We start from the raw sequence: 27,019 nt of genomic DNA on the forward strand, positions 1-27,019 counted from the left end.
CCAAAACTGGTGGGAACTAAGCCGCTGCTCAGCTACTTTGGATTTAATGGACTGAGCATATAGCTCTCTTGCATTTTTTATTACTTTTTTACAGTGGTTGCTGGCAGTCCTGAAAGCAGTTTTAGTCTCAGTGCATCTATTACTTTGGTAGCTATGGGAAAAGTGATTTCTGTACGTGATGGCAGCAGCACATTCAGGGGAGAACCATGGCTGGTTGTTAGGTTTTTGTTGGAATTACTGCATTACTGAATAAACACTCCAATTGACAGCAAATGCGAAGTCCCAGAATAGTGTCATAAATTATTATATAAACTAAACTGAAATTGAGATTCGAAGCTGACTGATAATCGGATTGGAGAAAAAGTACTCCATAAACTCCTATGTATCCCCCTTTCTTACTTATCACACTCGTTCACCATCACCATAAGTTTATTAAAGGAACACTACATATATTACAATTTAATTATTTATTCGCAGCCTGTTATCTTCATCTTCATAGTTGTTGTTTTACTACGTTTCGGTCAACTATTCCTCTGGTGTTGACCACAACAGGATAGGAATAAGGAGTCTCTAAACTGTATCCCCAGTAATTACTGGAGCTGTGACAACAGCATATTCTTTTCATTGTTTTGACTCTCGAGTGTGTATCCGTTGATATCTTATATGTTTTTTTCATATAGACTGATGTGATTCTCGATTGATTAACTGTGTCGGATATATACTCAAGAGTCAAAAGAATATAAAGAATATGCTGTGGTCACAGCTCTAGTAATTACTGCCTTCCATAGTTGTTGTTGCCTCACCACGTTTTGGTCAATTAATTCTCTGACCTTCTTTGGTAGGAGTGAAACCACTATTTTCAGATAATGTTCACTTGAAACCATAGAGAATTCAATATCTCTATCCACTACATGACTTGAAACAACAACTACTGTGAAGATAAGGATAACAATTCGCAAATAAATAAATAAATAAATAAATATACAAATTACTCATCTCAAAGGATTCCAATAAAAAATAATATATAAGATGATTATTCTTGTAACTTTAAACAAGCTCATTAAATTTGTTTTAAATAAATTCCAGCAAAGATTTCTTAAATCAGCAGTCATTATAAACTCTGACACAATTAAACAACATAACGGTTTCTACAATTTCTAAAATTTATCTCCTTTATTCAGCAAACAAACACTAACAGATATTATATATATATATATATATATATATATATATATATATATATATTTTAATTCGACCGTTTTGGATTTTACCATTCTTGGATTTTTTACCCTTCACCGGACTATCCATTCATGTGAAATCTTTTTATCATTTTTCTTTTACCTCCTATTCCCCTTACCTCACCCTTTTTTTTTTAACCAAGTAAGATTTGTGACTTACTTGTAGTTTAATTAAATACTTTTACATGCAAAATCCGATCCCGCATTTTGCTAATTCCTGCCCTCTGATGAGAAGGAGAATATTTCTTCGAAACTCCACGGATTAAGGACTATCCACTTATCTTGTGCTTCCTTTTTTAAAATTAAATATGTTTTTAACTCTTTTTCAAGATGTCTTATTAATGTTTTTAACTCTTTTTTCAAGATGTTTTATTAATCATTTGTTCATATATATATATATATATATATATATATATATATATATATATATATATATATAGAGAGAGAGAGAGAGAGAGAGAGAGAGAGAGAATTCTATGTAATATATTGAGTTTTACTGGGTTCGTGTAAATCAGTAAATTTTCATATACCAATAAGTTTTAAGCCAAAGAGAGATGACTAAAAAAATAAGCTACAAAATTATCATATTTCATAATTGAGCATTAATATACTGTATAAACAAAAACAAGACTTCAAAAAAGGTGTTGATAGCAACAGAAAGGGTATTTCATTGTAAGTATAAATACACTTTCTGTTGCTATCAACACATTTTTTGAAGTCTTGTTTTTGTTTATACAGTATATATATATATATATATATGTATGTATGTGTGTGTGTGTGTGTGTGTGTGTATAGTATCATCAAAAGTTAGAAAAACCATCAGAATGCTCAGTTAAATGTCATACAAGAAATAATATAAATTATTTTATTTAAATGCTATACTTTACTGTGTTAGTTAGAGTTAATCAGGTTTTATCAATCTGGCCATTTAGAATTAGGAAAAATCCTGGCTCGTTCATAGTCCAGATGGGGCCATCAGACCCATTTGAAGGAAAATATCTAAAACCTGATGCCAACTGGCTAACGGGGAAGATCGTTGAATTGCTCTTCTAAAAATATTTCTGGGTGATTTTACAAGCTGGTAGTTACTTTCTTTCTACCGCAGGATAATGTGACACAAAGTCAGAAGGTGCGAGAATCAAGTCAGCACGCCTAAAGAAGGAGCACTTTGGCTTATTAAAAATTACCTGGGCAGTCCTATCTGCATTCCCGGTCAGAGAGCTTTATGTAGCAACCTGGGAGAATTGGACAAAAGCCAACAAGGAAGAAGCCATTTCAACAATGGCCTTGACTCTGTTGACTTTGGTGCCATGGAAATACCATGGTTGAGTTGTGGGTGCTTTTATAAGTTGATTGATAAAGCTTAAAATTGTATTATTTATTTATTTATTTATTAGTAAGCATTTTATTGAAGAAAGTTATGTTGGAATATTTACCCCAAGTTTATTTAGCATATTTGACAACAAGAAAAATATGTAAACATTTACTTTGTTGCTATCCAATTCTAAATAATCTATTTCACCTGAAAAATTTTAAAATACTGTGTTGATATATCCAGAACATCAGGAAATTTAATCGGTTGTCTTGTTAGTTTGTCAGAGGTTAGGCCTCAGCAGCATTTAACCAGATTTGTAAGATCTGGAGGGAAAAAAAAATACTCTCATCTCTAAATTAAGATTTCATAATTGTCTTGTCCACATTTGCTACGTATATGAAAGTAAAATTTGGTATATCAAAATAAGCCATGAGAAGAAATTAGATACGCTTGATTCCAAGTGCTTTAGAAAACTTCTAGGGATTTTTTTACCTACAGACTTGAAATCTAGTATATAGGGTATTCAGACATGTGGAAACATTTTAAATCAGTTTTCATCTGGAGAAAGGGGCTGTTAAAGTGGTTAAAATTGAAAAATTAGTACGTGGGAGTCATCGGATTTTTATCTGTTTATCAACTGCTTCACCATGTTGGGAAACACTTTTTAAAGATCGTGGCAATCTGGTTTAATGGTTATCGTACTTGACTTTAGGTTTTGGTCCGGTTTTAACTCACATACTTTTTTTTTTTTTTACAAGAAATGAACTGTTTAGAAAAAACATAATACAGGGTGACCCAAAAAAAACCCAAAAGAAGCCATCTAGAACATATGCTGTAGAACGGAGAAAAAAAAAAAAGGGTCAAAGACCCTAGTGTTTTGGTGTGATGTTTTGAATATAATAAACTATTTATGGCCAGAGTTTCATTCCATTCAGACGAAACAGTGAGAAACGGGGCCTAATTATAGCTGGGGCCCGTTTTTATGGGTCACCCTGTATTCGCATGCACATGTTTCAGTTTTTCCGATTTTATTTCATTTTTTTTTTTTTTTATATTTAAGTATTTAACTTACTTTAATACCGGGCAACTCTGGCTACATCTTCTAGCTTAATAATAATTTTCTGACAAACTTTGGTTATTTTCAGTACGAAGAAATGTCGAAAGGGATATCGAAATTTATTATAAAGATGGTTGGAAACCGCTCTGTGATGATGGATACAACGAAGCCCTTTATTCTAGCTTGTGTTTAATCATGGGACAAGGGTGAGTTTAAAAATATTTACTTTTTTATAAGCCGGTTGCGGACAATACGAAAATTGTGCACAACATTCCCTTTACTCTAAACGATGTGACTTCAGTTGGGTGACTAATTTTCTCTCTTTTTGACACAAGGTAAGAAGACATTTACATGTATTCATCTCTTTCACAGTTGCTTTTTTACCCAAACAAGAAGACGTGCACACAGATTATATATATATATATATATATATATATATATATATATATATATATGTGTGTGTGTGTGTGTGTGTGTGTGTGTGTGTGTGTGTGTGTGTGTGTGTGTATATATATATCAAATAGTCTATATTCCAAATTTCAAGATGTTGTCCATCTTACATTTATTTATTTATTTTATTTCTTTCAACATGTTAAAATGTTCAATTCTTGACAGCAATTGTTTTGTAGTGCAGAATCATTAATATAATTATTATGTCAATTTTAAAAAAATTTTATTCTGGCCTTAACTTATTAAAAAAAAATAGGAACTCATCAACTTTAAAAGAAAATAAAGGAATATGGGCATGATTACAAAATCCGAAAATTTGGAAAATATTTGCAATTGTCTTTTGTTTTAGTTACGCCATCTTTGAATTCTAATGTAAAGTCACCAACGCCATACCAACGTATTAATATAGTGCAGTCATATTATTATAATTAACATTAAAAAAATATCTTATGTAATACTTTATTAATTTGCTAGCAGTTCAGCTTGGCTTTGCTCAGGCCCCATGTACTGTTCATAATTCGTCCTATGTGCGAATACCCTATTATGTAAAATTTCAAATGTTTAGATCAAAATTTGTCTGAGTAATTTCGTAGAGACCGCAGAGGTCAATTTTTTTAACCCAAATTTTGCCCCTTAACATTTATTATTTTGGTCTTAAATCAAAATACAAAGTTTTACCCATGCCCAAGTTTCCTACATCTAAAATTTCAAGTGTTTAGACCAGAAAATCGGCGGAGGAATTTGGTAGAATCTGCAAAGGTCAACGCTTTCAACTTTGACCTTTTGGCAGCCAAATTTTCGCCCCAAAACTGATTAAAATGCTTACCACATGTCTGAATACCCGTTATGCATAAATTTCAAATGTTTAGACCTCGAATTGGCTGAGTACTTTGCTAGACACCACAAAGGTCAAATCTTTTGAAGATTGACCCTTGACAGCTCAAATTTTCGACCCAAGCCGATTAAAAAGCTTGCCCTATCTTTGAATACCCTTTATGTAAAATTTCAAATGTTTAGATCAGAAATTGGCTGAGTAATTTGTTAGAGACCGCATAGGTCAAATTGTTTTTAACTTTTACCCCTTATCATTGGGGAGGGGGGATCAAATCAAATTAATAAGTTTGATCCATGTCCAAGTAACCTATAACTAAAATTTAAAGTGTTTAGACCAAAAATTGACGGAGGAGTTTGGTAGAGTTTTCAAAGGTCAAATCGTTGGACTTTGACCTATTGACAGTCAAATTTCTGGTCGAAAACCGATTAAAGAGATTTTCCCAAATCTCAATACTCCTTATGTCAAATCTCGAGTCTCTAGACCGAAAATTGACAGAGCTATTTGATAGGGAAATCTACACATACAGACAGACATTTTCAATTTTATATATAGTTTATATTCATTTTCTTAGATAATATCGATAATAGTCAAACATAATAATAAACTTTGATACAAAATATTGTTTGTTCCTTGTGAAGAAAACAGATATTTAAAATGTACCAAATATTTTTTGTTTTGGGAAAAATGATTGGTAAGATGAATAAAATCTTGGATTTTGAAATACAGCAAAATTGTTTGTATTATTTATATTAATCGGACAATTGTTCTCATCTTGATTCTTATCTGCACAACGTTTCATACCTCGCGTAAAAAACTCAGAACAGCAAAATTGCTGTTCGTTTATATATATATTTAACATATAAATAAAGCTTCTAATTTAAAAGTACTGGTATAGGCAAAGAATGAAAAATAATCACAAAAGCTTTTTTTTTTACAAATAATAAATTACTAATTGCTTAGAAACGATTAATAATTTATTAATCAATGAAAATTAAGCATCCATAAATATAAATAGTAAAAATCCAACCAGTTTAATTAATCCCTGAAAATGAATCCAAAAGGATTGGATTCGAAAGTGCTTGGACAATTCAAAGTTATGGTTATTACATCAGCCAGTTCCTACCTGAAGTAAAGAATAGAATATGAAAAATGGAAAGGATCCAATGTAAATTTAATAGACTAAAAACGTCTATCAAATTCAACAAAGTATGCATAAAAGAAAAAATGCTGCCCAAATACATACACACACACACACACACACACACACACATATATATATATATATATATATATATATATGAAATACTGAAATGCCGTAAGATTATAGGTTGTATAATATTGTAAACCCAAAGCCCAAATAAATATTAGTATCAATATTTATAAGACGATCCCAAGCAAATAAATAAAGCTCAATATCAATAGAGCAATAATATAAATGGAAATACCGAGTTAAATTATGTACAATTACAACAAAATTTATTGTTTGACAAAAGAGTACAGATAATTATTAAAGTCTTTGCCTTAACCCATGGATTTTCAATGAATGGCCTATCTCATCAGAGGAAATGTTGTTAGCAAAATAGATGATGAGATGAGCCATTCATTGAAAATCCATGGGTTAAGAAAAAGACTTTAATAATTATCTGTATTCCTTTGTCAAATAATAAATGTTTTTGTAATTCTACACAATTTAACTCCGAATTATCACACACACACACACACACACACACACACACACACACACACACACACACACACACACACACACACACAGACAAACACACACACACACACACACACACACACACACACACACACACACACACACACAGAGGCACACATGAAAATTGGCTGCCTATCTCTGTATAGGTGACAGACAATATATGACTATCGTATCATAAGTCCTGGAGAGATAGGCGACTATAGTGTGTTTCACACAGATAAGCAATGACTGCCGGCCTCAGATGGATACACGAATCTATGTCTAATCGATGAAAGAGAAGTAGGTAAGTTTTGCAGATCACAGCAGACAGATGGCGACCATCATGTGTTTCAGACAAATAAACACATTGTTGTCCGAAGCAGAGAGGCATCTATGACGTGTTTCAAACAGTTAACTATCGTGGATTCCAGACGAACAATTATTGCAGATCTAAGATGTCTATGCAATTATCTCATGTTTAACACAGATAGGTGACTATCCCGGATCAAAGAGAGATAAGCTTTTAAAAATAGGATTGGTATATATTGATAGGCAACTATCTCAGGTCCAAAAGAGATAGATGACTATCATATGTCTCAGACAGGTTGTAGATCCCAAACTAATGGGCAACTGACTGATTTCCCAGACGGATAGGCGATTATTGCATGCCCCAGATAGATAGGCCACTAGTGCAGGTCTCAGACAGATAAGGAACTATTGTATGTCTCAAATTGATAGGGGACTATAGCATGACAGATAGGTGACTATCCTGCGTCCAAAGCAAGCAACTATCGTGAGTCCCAGAAGACTATCGTGAGTTTCTGACAGATAGATGACTATCGTGTATCTCAAACTATTGAAAATTTCCCAGAAATAAAAACAGGCGACTATAAAGTGTCTCAAACATATTGGTGACTATTTTGTGTCTCAGGCAGACAGACAACTATAATCGGTCTCAGACAGAAAAAGAGGTAAGTATTGCAGATTACAGCCAAATAGGCAGCTATTATGTGTCTTTCACAAATAGGCAAAAAATAGACAATTATCACAATTGGCCCAGACGGATATGCAATTATGCAGTTTTCAGACAGACAGAGGATTATTGCATGTTTCGGACAGATACACAAGTATGGCACCTTCACATGATTCTAACGTAAACACAAGAACTCAATTGTTCAGATGTCTCATACGTCAACCTATGGATGATATTATTTACAGAATAAGATAAATTCTTTTCTTTTTTTTTCCAGAGTTGTCAAACAAAAAGAAAGCAGCTTACAAACCTCTTCGGGAATAATAGCTTCTCCAAACTCCTCAATCAGATCAGTAATAGGAAAGTATGAATTGTCGCTTTCCTCCCAGTAAGTTTTCTTTTCTTTTTTTTTTTTCTTTATTTTAAATATTTTTTAATATATTTACTTTTGAATTTGTCAAGAAACATATTTTAAGTTCAACTTTTTTTTTGTATTATTGTAAATAAACAATCTATTTAATCTCTCTCCCAGAAAAATACGAGATTCTATCTTTTTTAGGCAATTACATGTAAACACTCTAAAAAACTTAGAGGAACGTATAAAAATGCCAATTAGTTTAGAATTTGGAGTCGGGAACCAATTTTTCATATAAATTTAATGTAAAATAGTTCCCCATTTCTGGGCCATCTTAGTGTTTTAGGATAGCAAAATATTTTTTATTTACTATTGGAGATTAATTATGTTCACTTTAGGGTGAGTTTTACTTTTTTAGGCGATAATGTGTGTTTATAAAAAGTTAAAATGGCTTGAAAATGGAGAATTATTTTATGTTAAATTTATATACAAAATTGGTCCCCTACTCTAAATTCTAAAGTAATTGTATTTTTTCTTCCTTTTTTTTCCAAAGTTTTTCAGCGTGTTCACACATATTTGCCTAAAAGAAAGTAGAATCTTGTTACAAATGTTAATCAATAATCTTTTATCTTTATTATTTCTTGAAATAGTCATTGTTTTTAATTTCAATTTATTTGACGATGGTGAAAATGAAGGCCTACAGTAGTTGAGAATGTTTGAATCTAAGTCAAGACCCTAAATTCGACTTTGCTATTATCAGAATTATAAGACAATAAGTAGCGTTGGGATCAGGACAAATATCCTAAATCCAACTGCACCTTGTCTTGCAAAGATGGCGACCGAGATCCTTAGTATGTTTAAATGAATACAAAAAAAATGTTTTTTCAAAATTAGATTCTTAAAAATTTCTGTTAATTTTAAAAGAATTATACCTTTTTTATTAAAAAAAAAATCATCTAGCCCATTAATTTTGCATGCAACCCTGTCGTATCAAAGAACAAAAAATCGTTTACTATAGAGTCGCAACCAATTCTGTTTTTATGTACTTTTTTTACATACTTATTTTTCACATAGTTGTTTTTTTACATACATTTTTTTTATATAATTTTTTTTTTTACATATTTTTTTTTGTTTTCATTGTAGAAGTTGCCGAAAACTGAAACTTCAATGCTACGGTCAAGGTGAGAGAATAGACATGTTTGCATTTAATTCAAACAAACGTTGTTAAATAACACTGAGTTTTTCTTTTCTTTGATAAGACTTTTAAAAAATATTTCTTCAATTTCTCAAATAGCTCATTTAGTTTGTATCATTTAGATTAATCGGACAATTGTTCTCATCTTGAGTGTTATTTGCACAATGTTTTTGTAGCACAATGTTTTTTAGCACAATGTTTCGGTCGACGTAATTTCCGACCTTCGTCCAGTATAAAAGTCGCCATTGTTTATTGCCCCGCTAACAGGACAAATCAACAATGTTACTTTATAGGTCAGACAATACCGCTAATCCTGCTGCACTAGCTTTTCAGAATCACATCTGACCTTATGAAGAACCTCCTGGAGAAAATACTATCCGAAGTTGCTTGGCATGCAGTAAAGGCATTTCAGATTTTAATTTTTACCTGTTAGTACATTTTTAAACTTATACAAAAGAAAAAAAAATTGTAAGGTAGAAAACTCCTATTATATTCTCCAATTTAAATAGGAGTTAAACATTACATTATTTTTTTAGTCACGTACAGGCGAGAAACACACACATAAACAGAAATATACAAAGTGGTTAAATTATCTCTACTATTATATAAAACGAGCTGTGTGTGTGTTCGTTCTCTATGGACTTTGAAACTGCTGGGCTAATTTTTATTAGGTTTCACACAAATGTACTTTATGTATCTGACAGTGTTCTTAGATATGTTTCGTATTAGAATGTCTTCATAAGTAACAATGATTGATAATCGATAATCGAAAAAGTCCGATGAAAGGAGGAACAGGCGATTTTGACCCAAGCTAACACCTCATCCATCACAATTGATATTTTAAGATGAAAAGTATTTTAGGTCTGAAGGCAAAATCTAGTCGATTTAATTTTATATATTAGATTAATCTTTTAGGAATAAGTTTAAGTAAGTAATACTATTCAAATGATAATGTTTTGTTTTGTTTGATTGCAGTATGCGGAACCCGGCCAAAGAAAATGTTTGAAAACTATATACAGTTTGGGACGAAATCCATTCCAAGAGAATACCCATGGATAGTGTTGTTGCTAACAAATGGTATCTTCCAGTGTGGAGGCAGTATCTTTAATAAACGATGGATCATAACGGCAGCACATTGCGTATCGTAAGTAAAATATGGAGTTCTTCGTACAAGATCGTACGTGGGTGTATGTCTACACTGCAAATGGATGGCCATATGTAGTTTTATATATATATATATATATATATATATATATATATATATATATATATATATATATACTAGCAAAAGTACCCGTCGTTGACTGGGTTCAAAAACAGCCTACAGAAAATGGACTCTAATTTATTAAAGTATGATAGGTTATGAAAAGGAAGGGTTGTAAATTTGGGTTGAATTTGGGGGTATCAAAACCAAAGCAAAATATGATGAAAGTAAAAATAAAAAAGATAAACCCCATGATTAATTATACCATACCTGTTCACACTGAAACACTTATCACAATATTCTGTGGATCTATATTAAAAAACCTTATTAAACTTAGTGACATATTTCCATTTTATGGAGGTCAGGTGCGAACGAACACCCCATAATTTTATTATACCATATTTTTTCAAACTGAAACGTAATTATCAAAGTATTATTACGCAGATAGATATGAAAAGTCTTTATTAAAGTTTGTGCCTATTTTCATTCTATGGAGGCCAGGCGCGAACACAGACGCCACAATTTTATCATACCATCCCTATTTAAGTTAAAACATACTTATCAAAGTATTATGATGTACATCTATATCAAAAACACTTGTAAACGTTTTTTTTAATTTTTAATTTTTTTATTTCCATACTTTGTGGACCAGGTGCGAACGCAGACACCACAATTTCAATGAACCACCGTTCTACCAGACCAAACATACTCATTCCTGTGTCTTGATACATCTTCTATCATTATATGTAATCAGTTTTTTAAAATAGTCAACCATATAGGAGCCTATTCGTGACCACACACACACACACACACACACACACACACACACACACACACACACATTCAGCTTTATATATATATATATAAATATATATATATATATATATATATATATATATATATATATATATATATATATATATATATACACAAAGGGATCATCAATTTAAAACGGTAACTAATTGCTGGTTAAATAATTATGACCGTTTACTTTAATTTTTTTTCCTTTGGTCATGATCACTTCAAACAAGGCACTTGAACATAAGGGACTATTATTTGAGACCATATTTAGAAGAGATGAGGAAGATGTCAGTTTACATTAGATCTATAATTTTGCATATCAGTACAGTCAGGGATGTAGGTAACAAGGAAGGAATTCCAAAATCTAGCAGTCCAAGGGAAGAAGCTATTAAAATAGAAGGCTTTCTGTCATCTTGGGATCTCTACAGTGAAGGGGTGGATTTTGTTGCTAAATGGGTTTGTCAAAAGTTGAGAGGGTATAAGTGCAAGCACCCATCATAGCCAAAGATTGAACTTACAACCATTTAGTTGATAGTCGGCAGTTCTACCCTTCGGTCCATGGGATTGGTGCCCGCAAACGATCTCATCAAATTTAAGTAGACACTTGCTCACCGCTTTTACAGTGCTCGGACGGCTTGTTTATTTATAAACAAATAGCGAACCTCACATTAAAGCCAATTAAGCAGCAGTACTCTACCCAAAGAGAGGGGAGCTTATATATATAATATGTGTGTGCGTGCGTGCGTGTGTGTGTGTGTGTGTGTGTGTGTGTGTGTGTGTGTGTGTGTGTGTGTGTGTGTGTGTGTGTCCATGTTTCTATGTGTTGTTTGTTGTTTTTATTACAGAGACCCTAATGGAAAATATGAAGTGGTAGCCGGCCTGCTTCGAATGCAAGACCTGTCCAAGCACCCCAAACTCAAAGTGAAAGCGATCATTTTAAACGCGAATTACAGCAGCCATGGGAGCATCCCAATCAATGATATCGCTCTTCTCTTACTGGAAAAAGAACTTGTTTTTAACAACTTTGTGCAGCCAGTGTGCTTACCATCTAAGATGTACACCTCCAAAAATTATTGTTATCTCTCTGGATGGGGTCGGAATGAAAACAGTAAGTCGATGAGCCTTTTCTATGATACTTTACATGATAATCATGTCGTTTCAAAACCCATGGAATTTTATTGGCAAAGTCCATATGCAGTAACACAAGCATTCTATGTTTTTGTCTTTTTTTTTCTTAGATTATGACATACGGAACGTAGTAGCATCAAAATCAATTCACGGTAATCTTGACAATCATAGGTTGAATAGAAAACATGGCCGCCTTAAGCTGACGTCATTTGAGAAAATTAAATGCGAAATCCGGATATATGAAACGAAATAAGTCTTAAAGAATACATGAAAACACAGTCATGACCATCATTTACAAGACTTGTTGTTGCTTTCAGTTAATTACGTGGTTGCTCGAGTTAGTCTCGAGTTTACTAGTGATTGTTAGGATTAGTTTAGTGGTTTCGTATTTTGGGATCTGTATGTGTTCGTTTTGGTATTTCACAATTAGTTGCAACTTATATTGAAAATAAACCAAATTAAATTTTTGACTAATAATTAAAAATAATTAAAATAATAATATTTCACGAGGATTTTAATTCAAATTGCCGCTTGATATATATATATATATATATATATATATATATATATATATATGTGTGTGTGTGTGTGTGTGTGTGTGATATATATTATATATATCATATATATGATATATATATATATGATATATATATCATATATATATGATATATATATATATGATATATATATCATATATATATATCACATATATATCATATATAAGATACATATATATGATATATATATGATATATATATCATATATATCAATATATATATATATATCACATATATATATATATATGATATATATATGATATACATATGATATATATATGATATATATATATCATATATACGATATATATGATATATATCATATATATATCATATATATGATATATATATGATATGATATATATGATATATATATATGATATGATATATATATATATATATGATATATATATATATATGATATATATTAGGCACCGCCAAAAATGGCCGCAAAATCAAGTTGTTGTTGTTTTTTAAAACGAAATTACATTTATTAAAATCCATTATTTCTGAGTAACTTTTTTTTTTCCAGAAAGATAAAACCCTGAATTTTATCATATAGAAAACAGAATAATGTAAAACTTTTTCTACTATTTTTAATTCAATTTTAAATGTTAAATTTTCCCAAAAAGTTAACAATTGACATTTTTTGTCTTGCACAAAAAACGTACTTAAATATTAAAAAAAAAGGGTTTTTGAAATAATTAATTAATTTATTTATTGTCTAACTAAGATTTAGGATGATTTTCTAAGAGAATATGCAAAAATATTATAATATAAGTACCTGAATTTCAAATAATTCCACTTATTCATATAGGTAACCAGATATTTCGCATCGTCGTAGAGTTCAGATCGACTCTGTTTACGTTTTCTTTTGATGGGAAGAAAACTATGGAAGACCAAACAGGCCAAAAAAACTTATTTTTCAGTGACGAAAATTTCAATGTATTATTAAGCTGAGGCTGGCCAGTACCAGATGGGTGACCATTTGTATGAGTTTGGTTTTTAATGTGTATGTGTGTGGGGGCCAGGCTCCCCAAAATGGGGGGGGGGCAATTTAAAGCAGAATAAAAAAAAATTATTTCAGCGCGTTTGGTCCACCGTAGTCGAAAGGCGGCAAACGTTTTCAAACGGGATCGAAAAAAATGATGCTATTTTTAACACAAAGGGCACAATATTTATCGAATTTTTTTTTTTTGTATCGATTATTCAAAGCATGCCCTGTTTAATAATGGTCATGCATTATTCGGCTCGCTAAAAAAAAATTGTTAATTTATTTATCAAAAATTTTGAAATGGCTTTTTTCGTATAAATATTAAAAAAAAATTTTTTTTGTTTTGCTTAACTTAAATTAATTATTTTACTTAACATATTCACCGAATTTCACACTTCAAAACTCAAAAGCGGGATAATTAAACACAATCGAAGTTCTGATATTCAGACGTCAAAATAAGGTATGCAAACTTTTTTTTTTTTTTTTTTTTTTTTAATTTATAATTCTGTCCCTTACAACAACACAATATGTTTTATTCAGTTTCAGATGATTATTTTAAGCATATTTGTTCCCACTTTAAAACAAGGGGGGGTTTTGTAAGCAAAAAAATATATATATATAAATATCGTTTATGAAAAATAAGTACACTGTTATAAAGTTCATTCTTCTCCTAATAATCGCTGAAAATTTCGTATTGATCGGATAATTACCTGATTTTTGGTAGATTTTTAAAAAGACCGTCCGTCAAAAAGTACTGACCTGCCCCCCCCCCCAGTTTTGGCGGTGCCTAATATATATATATATATATGATATATATATATATATATATATATATATATATATATATATATATATATATATATATATATATATATATATATATATATATATATATATATATATATATGAGATGATTAGCTCCATATGAATATTTTTGTTATTGGTAAAAAGAAATATTACAAGTATTTTTTTTAATGATTCTATTTTATTTTTAAATAAATTTTCATCGTTTCGTCCAAATTCTCGTTAAATGAACGAATCTCTTTCGAATGATTTCGGCAAAAACAAACAAAAAAAAAACGGCAAAAGAAAAGACGCAAAAAAAGAAGTCTATTGTTTTTTGCGTCAAAAACCATTAAAATATATTTCATTCCAGATATCCGGATTGTATTTCGAATTTTTCATTTCCCAAGTGACGCCAGTTTCTAGTGGCTATGATTTTTATTCAACCTTCAATTGTCAAGATTGCCCATGAAATAAGGATAAAAGTAACAGTGTCTAAATTTTTTAAATTAGCCAATATTAGCCAACATACTGGCATAGATTCAACATGGCTGGTAGTCAATATAAAAATACGAACATAGAAGTGTTGCAGTTATAAACATTTACTTTACTATCATTAGTTTTTATAGAAAAGGTTAAGCAAAAATATGTAAATTTGTTCATGTTTTGAAAAACAAACAAGAATTATGTTGTGAAATAAATCTATATAATTATAAAACTCTATGGACCTTGCTTGCTTGCATCTTGTCTTCGACGATTTGGTGATCTCACTTTAAAAAAGAAGGATGACAGATGAATTTTTATATATAAATATATATCATAATTTTATGCAGGATACAAAATTTCATTATTGCAATAATGACAGAAAGACCTGTTTTGATGTTCATGATTAAAAGTGGTAAATAAAAAAATAAATAATAGGGTTTCGCCCTCACTTTTCGTAAGCTGGATTGAGGGATATCCCTTTTTATTAATAAAATCGAGTGAAATGGGAGACGATACGTTTAAAATAATATGTTTAAAAAGAAAAAATAGCGATATATTTTTTAACGTATCGTCTTCTATTTTATTTTAAACGTATCGTCTCCCATTTCACTAGATTTTATTAATAATGAACATCAAAACGGGTCTTCTTATCATGATTTCAATATATATATATATATATATATATATATATATATATATATATATATATATATATATATATAACTTCTAGAGTAGAAGTGGTATTGTGGTGAATAATTCCTATAAATTCCAAATTGTGCATCAAACGGATACCTAAAGGTCCATACAAAATTTCAGCCAGATTGAACTCGTAATTCCCAAGAAAAAGTAGAACAGACAGACAGACAGACAGACAGACAGATAGACGGGTAAGCAGATTAATATAAATAATTTATCTATTTAAAAGTATTTAAATATTTATAAAAATACTAGCATATATATATATATATATATATATATATATATATATATATATATATATATATATATATATATATATATATATATATATATATATATATATGTGTGCGTGGCTCAGAGGCTATCGAATGTACGTGGAGAGTTGTATGTTTTGGTTTCGATTCTAGCTGATGGCACCCAAGTCATATATACACACACACACACACACACACACACACATATATATATATATATATATATATATATATATATATATATATATATATATATATATATATAATTATAAAACACAAATGACCTTATAACGAGTGATGCAACTCACTTTCCCGTTTACGAAATCCGGTTGCACATGTGTTCATAAACATTCACCCATAACAACGTAAACAAATAAACACAAATCGCTTCTTTTGCAGATTTTGACCTGCGCACTGAAATATTAACGTTATTATTTCGAAATTATTATTTAACATGGGAAGAGTGGGGGTGTTTTATAACTATTATTTATTACAACTATACTCTCACTATTTTCTTACAACTAAACAACTTTAACCTGTTGACAAACATAAGAACAATTGTAGTAAATCCAAGACTACTACTACTACTACTACTACTACTACTACTACTACTACTACTACTCTCTATCCGCCCCTTTTCCTTCCTTCCCTTCTTTTATTTTTTGTTTACATTTCTAGATACAAAATAGTTGTGTGAAAACGGTGAATTTGTTGACACATTTACTAATCTGTTTCAATATTAGTTTTATTTTATTTATTTAGGTTTTATTTTTTGCTTCAGGTTTTATTAATTACTTGTTTTTTAGATTTTAAGTTTCTATAACTTGGTTGAAGGATTCCAATATGGGTTTTTCATTCTTATATTTCTCATCGGTAGGTTCATGCGCATTTTTGCTGCTAAATGACTTTCGTCTGCGTTCGATTCATAGGAAAATCATGTTTAATTTTCGATTTTTGAGCGATTATTCGGAAAAATAGGTAACTTTACACGAATAGGCAGGATTCTTTTTCATGTTTGAGTGATTTGTCCGTGATTTTTCATTTTAATGTACTTTGATAGAAATGTTTCTGTTATGTCAAAAAAAAACTATTTTCTTTACATCACAAAAATTCCAGAGCTAATATAACATACTGACCCAACGGGTAACAGGTAGTCTAGTACATATATATATATAGTTTTGATCTGACTACTATATATTAAGTTTAATATAATAATCGAGAGAGAATTGTTTTTATAATAATAAATACGTAATCTGCATAAATTAAAATATCATATTCAAGCATATTTTACGACGGGACAACGCCGGGCGGCCTGCTAGTATTTTTTATAAATATTTAAATATTTTTAAATAGATAAATTATTTATATTAATCTGTTTATCTGTCTGTCTGTCTGTCTGTCCCACTTTTTCTTGGGAATTAGGATTCAATCTGGCTGAGATTTTGTATGGACCTTATTTATGATAAGGTTCAGCGAACTACGTATTATGGTATCCGTCTGATACACAACTTGAAATTAATAGGAATTATTCACCACAATACCACATTTACTCTAGAAGTTTTCTCAGAAACTACTTAGCCGATTTGGTTGAAATTTTGTATGAACCTTTGTTATGGTAGGGAACTACATATTGTAGTATCTGCTCGATGCACATCAAGCGATTAATAAGGATTAGTATTTAATGCAAAAAATAAGCACAAATTTAATCAAATTCAACCATCAATTTGGCATAAAGCACTCATTCTAAATCAACGGCCTATAAATTTTACCCATTTTTAATGGCCTAAAAAGTCTAGTTTTTATAGAACTCATAACAAACACTACATCTTTTCATTCGATAATAAATATTTTAATCGCTTTAAATGTATTATTTTTTATATAACTCATCAAAAGACTTCTTATACGTTCCCATTTTCATATTGGCTATCGCCGTGTTGGATCTATGCAAGTATGTCAACTCATGTCAAATAATGTCGACTAATGTCAAATAATGTTGACTAATGTCAAATAATGTTGAATAATGTCAAATAATGTCAACTAATGTCCAATAATGTCGACTAATCTAAACTAATGTCAAATAATGTCGACTAATGTAAAATAATGTAAAATAATGTCGACTAATCTCAACTAATGTCAAATAATGTCGACTAATGTCAAATAATGTCGGCTAATATCAAATAATGTCAGCTAATGTCAAATAATGTTGACTAATGTCACTGATTTAAAAAGACACCATTCAGTTTTGACAGATTCTGGATAGCCATTGAAGGATGCATGTGCATGATATTTTTGTGGCAAGAGTTGCCCAATCTCTAGCTACCCTTCTTACGATATGGCACTGCTTTAATTTTAGCTGCAAGTATATAGATAAGTTCAGGATAACTGGAAGCAATGCCGAGATAAGTGGAGAGTACCTACAGTACCTAATATTCTCAAATGGTCACCCATCTGTTACTGGCCAGGCTCATCGTTGCTTGTCACTAATTTAATGAGTGTTATTTTCCATATTTCATATGTAATATTAAACTCATTTTAATACGAATATATTCAGCGTGTCACAATCTTTAAAAAATACAATGTTTGAACAAATGCATATTGTCTTCTGAAAGAATTATATGTCATGAAACGACGTGATTACCTTTTTACTATTTTTTTTTACTAATGAGTCACAACTTATCAAAGCTTAAAGTGACTCGAAAATAAAGGTTAATGAAATACAATGATTGTCAGTTGAAAGATAAATATTATGGGAGTTTTCAAACTGATTAATGGAATGAAAAGAGTTTAATTATGAGGACGGTTCATGACAAGTTATTGTTGATATTGGATTTAAAGACGACCATATTGTAATCTGCGGGGAAACAATCCAGTGGTAATGTTTTCTGCAGACGAGAAGCCTTTGCAACGAATCTCCAAAATTATGCCTCATACTAGACCAAATAAAGAAAGATAAGAAAGTTATGTTTTTTTGTCATGGTAATAAGGCGAGTCATTGCTGTGAATGCCTTTCAAGGAGGAACTAGAGATTGGAGCTCAGTCGAGCACCTTCCATGGAAATAATACAGTAGAAAAAGACTAGCAATGTCTCTTCTTGAAAAAGGGTTGCAGAGGACAGAAGAAATTAGCCCCCCGCCGCTCACGCTGTAGATTTTGAAGTTGATTTTGTAGTTTGTCAAGACAAGAAAGAGTATTTGGATTAGCAACTCCCCAGATGTGGCAGCAGTACTTCATCTTAGGGTTGTGATACTATTGTGGTCCCGGGGAGTTACTGAGTGTGGTATTCTGGGTGACTTGGCACTAAACATATCCCAAGGTGATCAGGGTCATATATGTCTCTACTAGTTGCTTCGTCAATCATTCCACGTCCACACTGTATTTGAAGATCTGCAGAACTTGGGTGTGAATTCAGCTACATCAGAAACTTAGGTAGAAGAGTTCCATTGGCAGCCCAAAAGCAAGAAAAAATCGCTGTGAACAATAATATTTATTGGAACACAGATGTGTAACAATAAGAAGAGAAAAGGTAATGGATATGTTGTTCTTGTTGGGGAGAAAAACACGTTAAGGAATCGGACAGCTGCTAATTCTTGATTTGGGACTTTTCTGTGAGTATTTGTCTCTGAGAAGAGAAATGATTGACCTTAGAAAAGAATTCTTTTTATTCTTTTGAACTTCTGGCTTTGATCGGTCGCCAATTTGGTCCTTTTCTCAGCTGGGCTGTCTCACTGAGCTCACCGATGATCCTTTAGTGAATTCTTCAAGTGTTAGTTCTTTTATTCACTTGCATTGATATGTTTGTGATTCGCTCACAAATTACAATACGTGTTGCATTTTTCTGCCTTTTTTGATTGGTTGACCAACAAAAATCTTGTTTTTACCAAATAGATGAGCCTTTAATTATTAGCCTTCAATATGAAACTGGATCTTGCTTAAGAGTTAGAACACCTTAACTAGCCACAAGGGTCAGTGTCTATCAAGCCCTCGTCTTCACCATTCTCCTCTATAGTTGTGAGTCCTGGTCAATGAGAGCTGCTGATCTTTGCAGACTGGAAGTTTTTGTTCATTTCTGTCTGTGTTGGATCCTACATTTTCCCTGGCAAATGCAGTGGTACGAGCGTGGTGCCACACCACTTCCCTTCAGCGGGTTCTTCTCATAAGATGCCTTTACTGGGTTTGTCACAGCCTCCGCTGTTAATGAGGCAATTTAATTAGAGAAGCTATTGATCTGGTCCCTCCTCGGGACTGGAAGAAGCAATGTGGTGGCCAGCTTAAAACGTAGCTCAGAACGGTTACACAGAATAACTGAACAGATTCTGGGTCTGATAATGTATGGTTTCGCTGTTGGAACTGTGATTGGGTGACAATAGTGCCAGCATTGGTAATAGGTCGTCGGGCTTGGTAAGTTTTCATGCATATAAGCTGCAATGTATTTATTGGAAGCAGCCGGCTTAACTGATCCGGGGTGAATTCCAATCTCAATAAAAAGACAAGACGCTTTAGCATCAGTTGATAAGTAATTGCATTCATGACTTTCTCAACATAAAATTGTCATAAAATCATTTATTGATTGTTCCAACTTTAATTTGAAAACGTAATGATGAAAATCAAATTATTAAAACTTGTCAAAATTAATTATCATTTTCGTTTATATCTGATTTAAAAAATACACACAATTCAATTTTGAGTTCTTTATTTTCAGCTGCTATTTTTATCCTGGGAAGACAATACCTTAACAATCGAATTAAAGCTCTCGCGTTCCTTGTCATCCACTGCGAAAGATGACCTTTTAAATTAAATCGATCATGAAAAGAAGCAAGCAAAATAGCTTGTCAATTCTGAAATCATTTCAATTAGACTTATTTTGCAATCTTATTAAACTCAATCCATTAATTAGAATCTTAATTAAAAATTTCCAGACAATTCCTCATCATTCCATAGGCGCATCTAGGTGGAAGATTGCATCAGGAGTACAGGAGTTTCTGGAACGGTAGAAGCATTTCTCCAACGACCTTAGCAACACATTAGATATACATCTTCCATTTTAGAAAAGGAGGAGATTGGCGTGTTAATCACTCAGATCCGAGTCACGCTTGCCGATTTGTAAATGAATTCAACCGCGGAAAAAATGTTACAATCCAAAGAAGACATACTGAATTATTACTATTTTTTTTTTGTGTGTGTCATACCAAGGGACGCAACTCTGCTCCGACGAGAAACAAGAAAACAAATTGATTTAATTCCCTTGAATTGTTAGACTGACTCAGACAGACAGTAAAAACTGGACCCATCATGTAACTTTTTTTTTATTATTAATGTAAACAACAGTAAAAAATCGAGATAAAGTCAAGAAATATATATCCATAGTTATCAAATATTTCACTCGTTCCGTAGGCAGCAATGTAGTTTAATAATACTTTTACTTTCTTTTTTTTTAGTGATTGCACAATCTCACATGAAAGAAGCCAAAGTCTATCCCATCAGCAGGGAGAAGTGTAAACATTACTATTACAATTTTACGCACACTTCCTTTATCTGCTTCACACATCGCCAACCAAACATTCCAAGCTGTTATGTAAGTAATATTTTTGTCGATTCATATCTCTACTTATATATATATATATAAACACTTTTGTTATTAATTTTTAATGTGTGTGTGTGTGTGTGTGTGTGTGTGTGTGTGTGAGTGTGTGTGTGTGTGTGTGTGTGTTCGTACCCTATGGACTCAGAATTTATGCAAAATGTACTTTATGAACCACGGAATGTTTTTAGATAGGTGTTACATCAAAATCTCTCTAATAAGTATCGAAAATTGATAATCGCAAAAAATCCAATTAAAGAAAGAACAGTCCAATTTTCACTAAAGTTAACACCCTTATATGGCCCAACATTACAAGTGCATTTGAGAAGTTTTATCCCCATACAAGCAGAAAGCCCCGGCGTATAAAATCGACAATAGGTTCTTTCATAAGACACAACATTATATAAAAGCAATTTTATAAAATCAACTCTAGGTTCTCTGCAGTACAATATAGACTACAATGTATTTTGAACCAAGTCACTGCAGCAAGCATATGAAGCTTCCTTCCAATATACCACGGTGGGTCCCCGACTAGAGCAGGTAATCAATCGATTTGATTGAAAAATGAGCGATTTCATTGATTTTGATGACAATAAAAGTATTGGAAGTGTGGAGACTCGACCAACATAGAGTCTCCTTGCTAGTTTATTCATATACAGGGTGTCTCCAAAAACTATATGCACACAAATGCATACAGGTGAATAGGAGTAAACGTTTATGCACCCAAAATCTATTTGAACTATGAAAAAATATTTATTTTATACTAGCATAACCTATGGAAATTCCACAGTGAACTCTTTCATATATAATATATTGATGTTGGCATTTTTGTGGATGTTTAGCGTAAACGGTGACGCCCTGATATTATTGGAACTCTTTTGTTAAAAGTAATTATCTAAGCCAGCAGGGGCGCCTAGCATAGCCCGGTCATAAAATACGCTTATATATAATATTTTAATTTATTTCGTATATATTATTATAGAGTCAATTTTCTATCGATTCTTATATATTATAAAATTGTGATTTCAAAAATAAAAAATATATATCCATATGACTTGGCTGCATCATTGGAAACCGAAACCAAAACTTATGAAGAAAAAAAATATATGTATAAATACAGTAGAACCCCGGAATATAGTGACCCTAGGATACGTTTTTTCCGGTTACGATATGGAATGCAATGTTTTTCCGGCTTCTGGTTACGGTATTTTCCCCACCTTTCAGTGTTATTTATGAGGGTTTTTTTTAATATTACTATACTGTATTATATACTGTACTGTATTTTGTTATTAATTTTTAATGTCGTATCTCGAGGTTCTACTGTAAATAACTTTAGTTCAATCAACTATAATCGAAACTTAAACCAAAACTTATAAAGAATTCTTAGTAAAATAATTTATAAAAACAATAGATGATTTAAGTGCCATCAGCTATAATCAAAACCGAAACCAAAACTTATGAAGAATTATTGGTAAAAATTATTTATTACAAGAAATGGAAAGTCATAACAATTAAACGACAGTCACTCGGAAGGAAACAGATTTAAGTGTGACACAAAAATAACACATATGCTATTGTATAAATCTATATCTATATATATATAAATTCGTATTCCTGTCTGTTTGTTCATTTGTTTGTTTGTTCACAATTTGATTAACATATACAAAAGCTAAGCTCCCTTACTTTTCTCTCTCATTTATTTCTATATATAATATGATTCTTGCAAACCATATACAATTAAGAGATCATCTCATTTGTATATTACATTAAGAAAAATCGATTTTATTAAATAGCGGTATCTTAGTTAATGTTTCTAGCGAGAGAATTGTTATAAGTGTTCTATTTAAAATTGTTATTTAATAAATTTTAAACAATAATTATATTTAATTTAATTTATTTGGAATTATTATTTCAACATCGATTTTTTAAAAACTTTTTTTTAGAGTTATTTGCCCCTTAGAAACTGCGGAACATTTAATTTGTTTATTTTTATTATTCTTTAAACGGCTATACAGAAATCGGTAATTTTTTACGATGTGACCCAGCGTCGTTTAACACCTAAAAAAATAAAGATCTACTGTCCCCCCACACACTTTAATTCCAAAATTTACACTTTTCTTTCTTTTTTCACGTTAATCTCATTGATTACAAACGTAAATTTCTAATTAAATAAAAGGTAAATTTTTACGACATGACCCAGCGTCGTTTAACCCCTAAAAAAATTAAGACCTACTTTTGGGGGCCTAATACACTTAAACAGCCTTTATAAATAATATGAAAGAAGAAATTTTGAAAAAAGAAAGAAAATTAACATTTTAGACTGGGGGATCACTTTTCTATATAAATTGAACGTAAAATGAGCACCCACTTTTTGGCCGCAGAGCGTTCAAGGAGACATGTTATTTCCAGCCTTTTTTCAAGTTTGGCGATCCAGCGGGGTAGAAAAGATGAAAATACACTTTGTTTCTTTTATTTAGTGGGGGAGGGGATTACGTTTGAAACATAAAATAGCGATAAATTTAATTAATTTTATGAGACTATTCTGTACTTTCACCTAACAATTTTATGAACAAAACGAACCCCAAAATATGACAAATTCAATTTTTTTTTTTGGAGGGGGAAGGATTACATTAGAAACATAAAATGACAAAAAATTTAATTTAATTGTTTTTTAAATTAATTTTTGGTAGATCTTCATTTTTTTTTAGGATTCTGCTTACTTGGCTATTATTATTTTTATTTTTATTTTTTTGCGATCAAATGGGCATTCGCTTCTATTTTTATTGAAATAAAAGTTGTAATGATTCATTTTTAATTATTTTTTTTTAGGGGGGGGGTCTTTCCAGTGCTCAATATCCAGAGAATAGTTTCTTCTCTTTGTATCCCTTCTGCCAAAATATCTGGTGGAGAGGTTATCACATATTTCTTTCTTTGGGCGATTACATTTACATGTTTTTATCCGTTCTTTTATTTTGGGAATTGTTGTGAGGGTATCCACGTTGCCCATGATGAAAATGATTAGTATAGCAGATGTGTTCCAAACAGAACTTAATTTCAACCCAGGCAACACCGGGTACTCATGCTAGTATATATATATATATATATATATATATATATATATATATATATATATATATATATATATATATATAGTTCAGCTAGATTCTGAGTGTATGCGCATTTACTTTTATTCACTGGTGTGCATTTGTGTGCATATAGTTTTTGGAAACATCTTGTATATAAAGCTACGTCTGTTATATATTTTAACTATATTATAAATATCAGCTTTATCAAAATATATTTGTTGATTAAATATATTTCTCATTCCGTGGAATTTGCACGGGTCTTGCTAACATAGAAACGTTTCAATTTTTCAATTCTTAAGATATTCCGTCGTAATACAAAAGGCATTTTTAAGTACCGTTTTTACATAATAAAACACCCACTAATAAAGCAGATACCGTCACCGCAAATCGAGACTGAAATCGTGAGATCATCAGTCCAATGTTCTGCGAACTGAGCTATTTAGATGTTCTTGTAAATAGGTCTTAAAACATCACCTCAACAAAATAATCATAGCTTTAACGTGACGTCATAGACTTATGATTTACGTCGTTGTAAATGTAAGAAATACAGTTTGATATCAAAGTATCTTAAGTTCTTTTAGAAATGAAAAACTATTGCATTAATACTAAATGCTAAATTCCTAACAAAACAAATGCCATGATCAGAAATCAAAACTGAAACCTTGAAATCTTCAGTCTGGTATTTTGTAAATTGATTTATTTTGATTTTCTTATGAATAAATCTTAAAACAATATCTTAACAAAATAATCATAGATTTAACATGGCGTCATAGATTTACGATTTATAGGATATCTCAAAACATATACCTCTAAGTATATATAGTCAGTCAGCGTATAGATTTTTAAATAAACAATTTGTATGAATATTATATGATTTTAAAAATGCCCCTTATGTTAGCAGTGAATTTACCAACCTAACAAACAATATAGACCCGGAAGGCGCGTATATTTGCGAGTCAATTACTATAAAATCCAAACAAATAAACAAATTTCTTTTTTTTTTTCAATTTTCTTATTTTTCTTATCAAGCTAAGAAGGGGGCATCCGATCGGATGCCAAACATGCACCTGCTACCTTATATATTCCAACCGAGAGATCTTTTTAAGATTCTGACCGTCCCTTTAAGTGCAATTGTTTGAACCTCTCTTGCACTTGGTTCACTAGGTATATTTGCCAGGTAGTTTTTGAATTTTTTTTTCCATGAGTCCAGTTACTCCTATAATTATTGAAATGATAGAGGTTATCCTAACATTTCATTTTCTTTTCATGTCATATATATAAGACCTTGGTATTTTTTTATATTTCCTTCTCAGCTCTGTTTAACCCGGCATCATTGGGACAATAACTTCTCCTTCTTGTTTCATATCCCTATGTCAGGTTTAATAACTCCACTTTATAGATACATAACCGTAGGGATTACATAGTCATTGTGGATGGTATATGACTTATTTGCAACTGTTCTTTCTGGTATATGTGTTGTATAGGTACATTCATATTTACTAGAGACGGCGGACATGTACCGGGTACATGTAATACAAGATAGACGATGAGGAGAGGGAGAGAGAAGAGAGGGACATTTATACCGTTCTGTGATGTTTCTTCTTGACACATGTATTAGAAAGGAGAGAGGGGTGGGTGATCAGTTCTTATAACACAGAAGAGGGGGCAGTCATTACTTATGATGGAGAGGGGGACACATTACTTACACAAAGTTCATTAATAACGATGAGTGAGAACAAGTTCATATAAGATGATTACACATTAACTTTAATTTGCGGAATGACGACACGAAGACGGCAGTTACAAAAATATGAGATGTTCTTTTATTCCATTTGACCGGCCGAAATGATGATGACATCCAGGAATTCAAAGTTGTTTCTACATGTTAAACGTTCTAACCCTTTGCTTCCAAAGGGATCCTCCTCTGACCATGTCAGCTCTGTCTCCGCCCGACTCGACTCTGGACTCTGTCTCTCTCTGTCTGCCTAATCTCACTAAAACTAGCAAATTTATATTGAGAATCTGCCTTTCTGCTATGACGTCATGTATGGCTCTCAACGTGACCCACTCATGTGGGGAACTCATGTGGCCTAAACATACGTGGTCCAGCACATGTTCCTAAACAATTTCTGCAGACAAAGAATTCCCACTAACCTATTTTTCGACCTAACTTATTTTTCAATATGTTTTTAAATTGCTATTGTTCATTCTTCTCTAGCTGACATTATTTTAATTCAGTTTTTATAAAAAGAATTGAACAATTAAAATTCCTTTTACAACAAACATATCTAAACTATTTTATGTGAAACTGAACAATGCGAAATTCCAT

The 27,019-nt window shown here is 31.5% G+C and overlaps 1 protein-coding gene across 5 annotated transcripts in view; it reads left to right on the forward strand.

Annotated features, from left to right (window-relative positions):
- Positions 1-27,019, forward strand: part of LOC145295964 (uncharacterized) — a 498,857-nt gene that overhangs the window by 347,688 nt on the left and 124,150 nt on the right. For all 5 annotated transcript variants that reach the window (XM_080141875.1, XM_080141872.1, XM_080141877.1 and 2 more), the window contains exons 29-34: positions 3,699-3,816; positions 7,848-7,958; positions 9,069-9,106; positions 10,096-10,264; positions 11,971-12,233; positions 21,462-21,598. In XM_080141875.1, the coding sequence (XP_079998001.1) occupies positions 3,699-3,816; positions 7,848-7,958; positions 9,069-9,106; positions 10,096-10,264; positions 11,971-12,233; positions 21,462-21,598 (836 nt within the window). The remainder of the gene's footprint in view (positions 1-3,698; positions 3,817-7,847; positions 7,959-9,068; positions 9,107-10,095; positions 10,265-11,970; positions 12,234-21,461; positions 21,599-27,019) is intronic.

Source organism: Euprymna scolopes, chromosome 16, assembly GCF_053919585.1.
Source record: "Euprymna scolopes isolate OS-2025 chromosome 16, ASM5391958v1, whole genome shotgun sequence".
NCBI lineage: Eukaryota > Metazoa > Mollusca > Cephalopoda > Sepiida > Sepiolidae > Euprymna > Euprymna scolopes.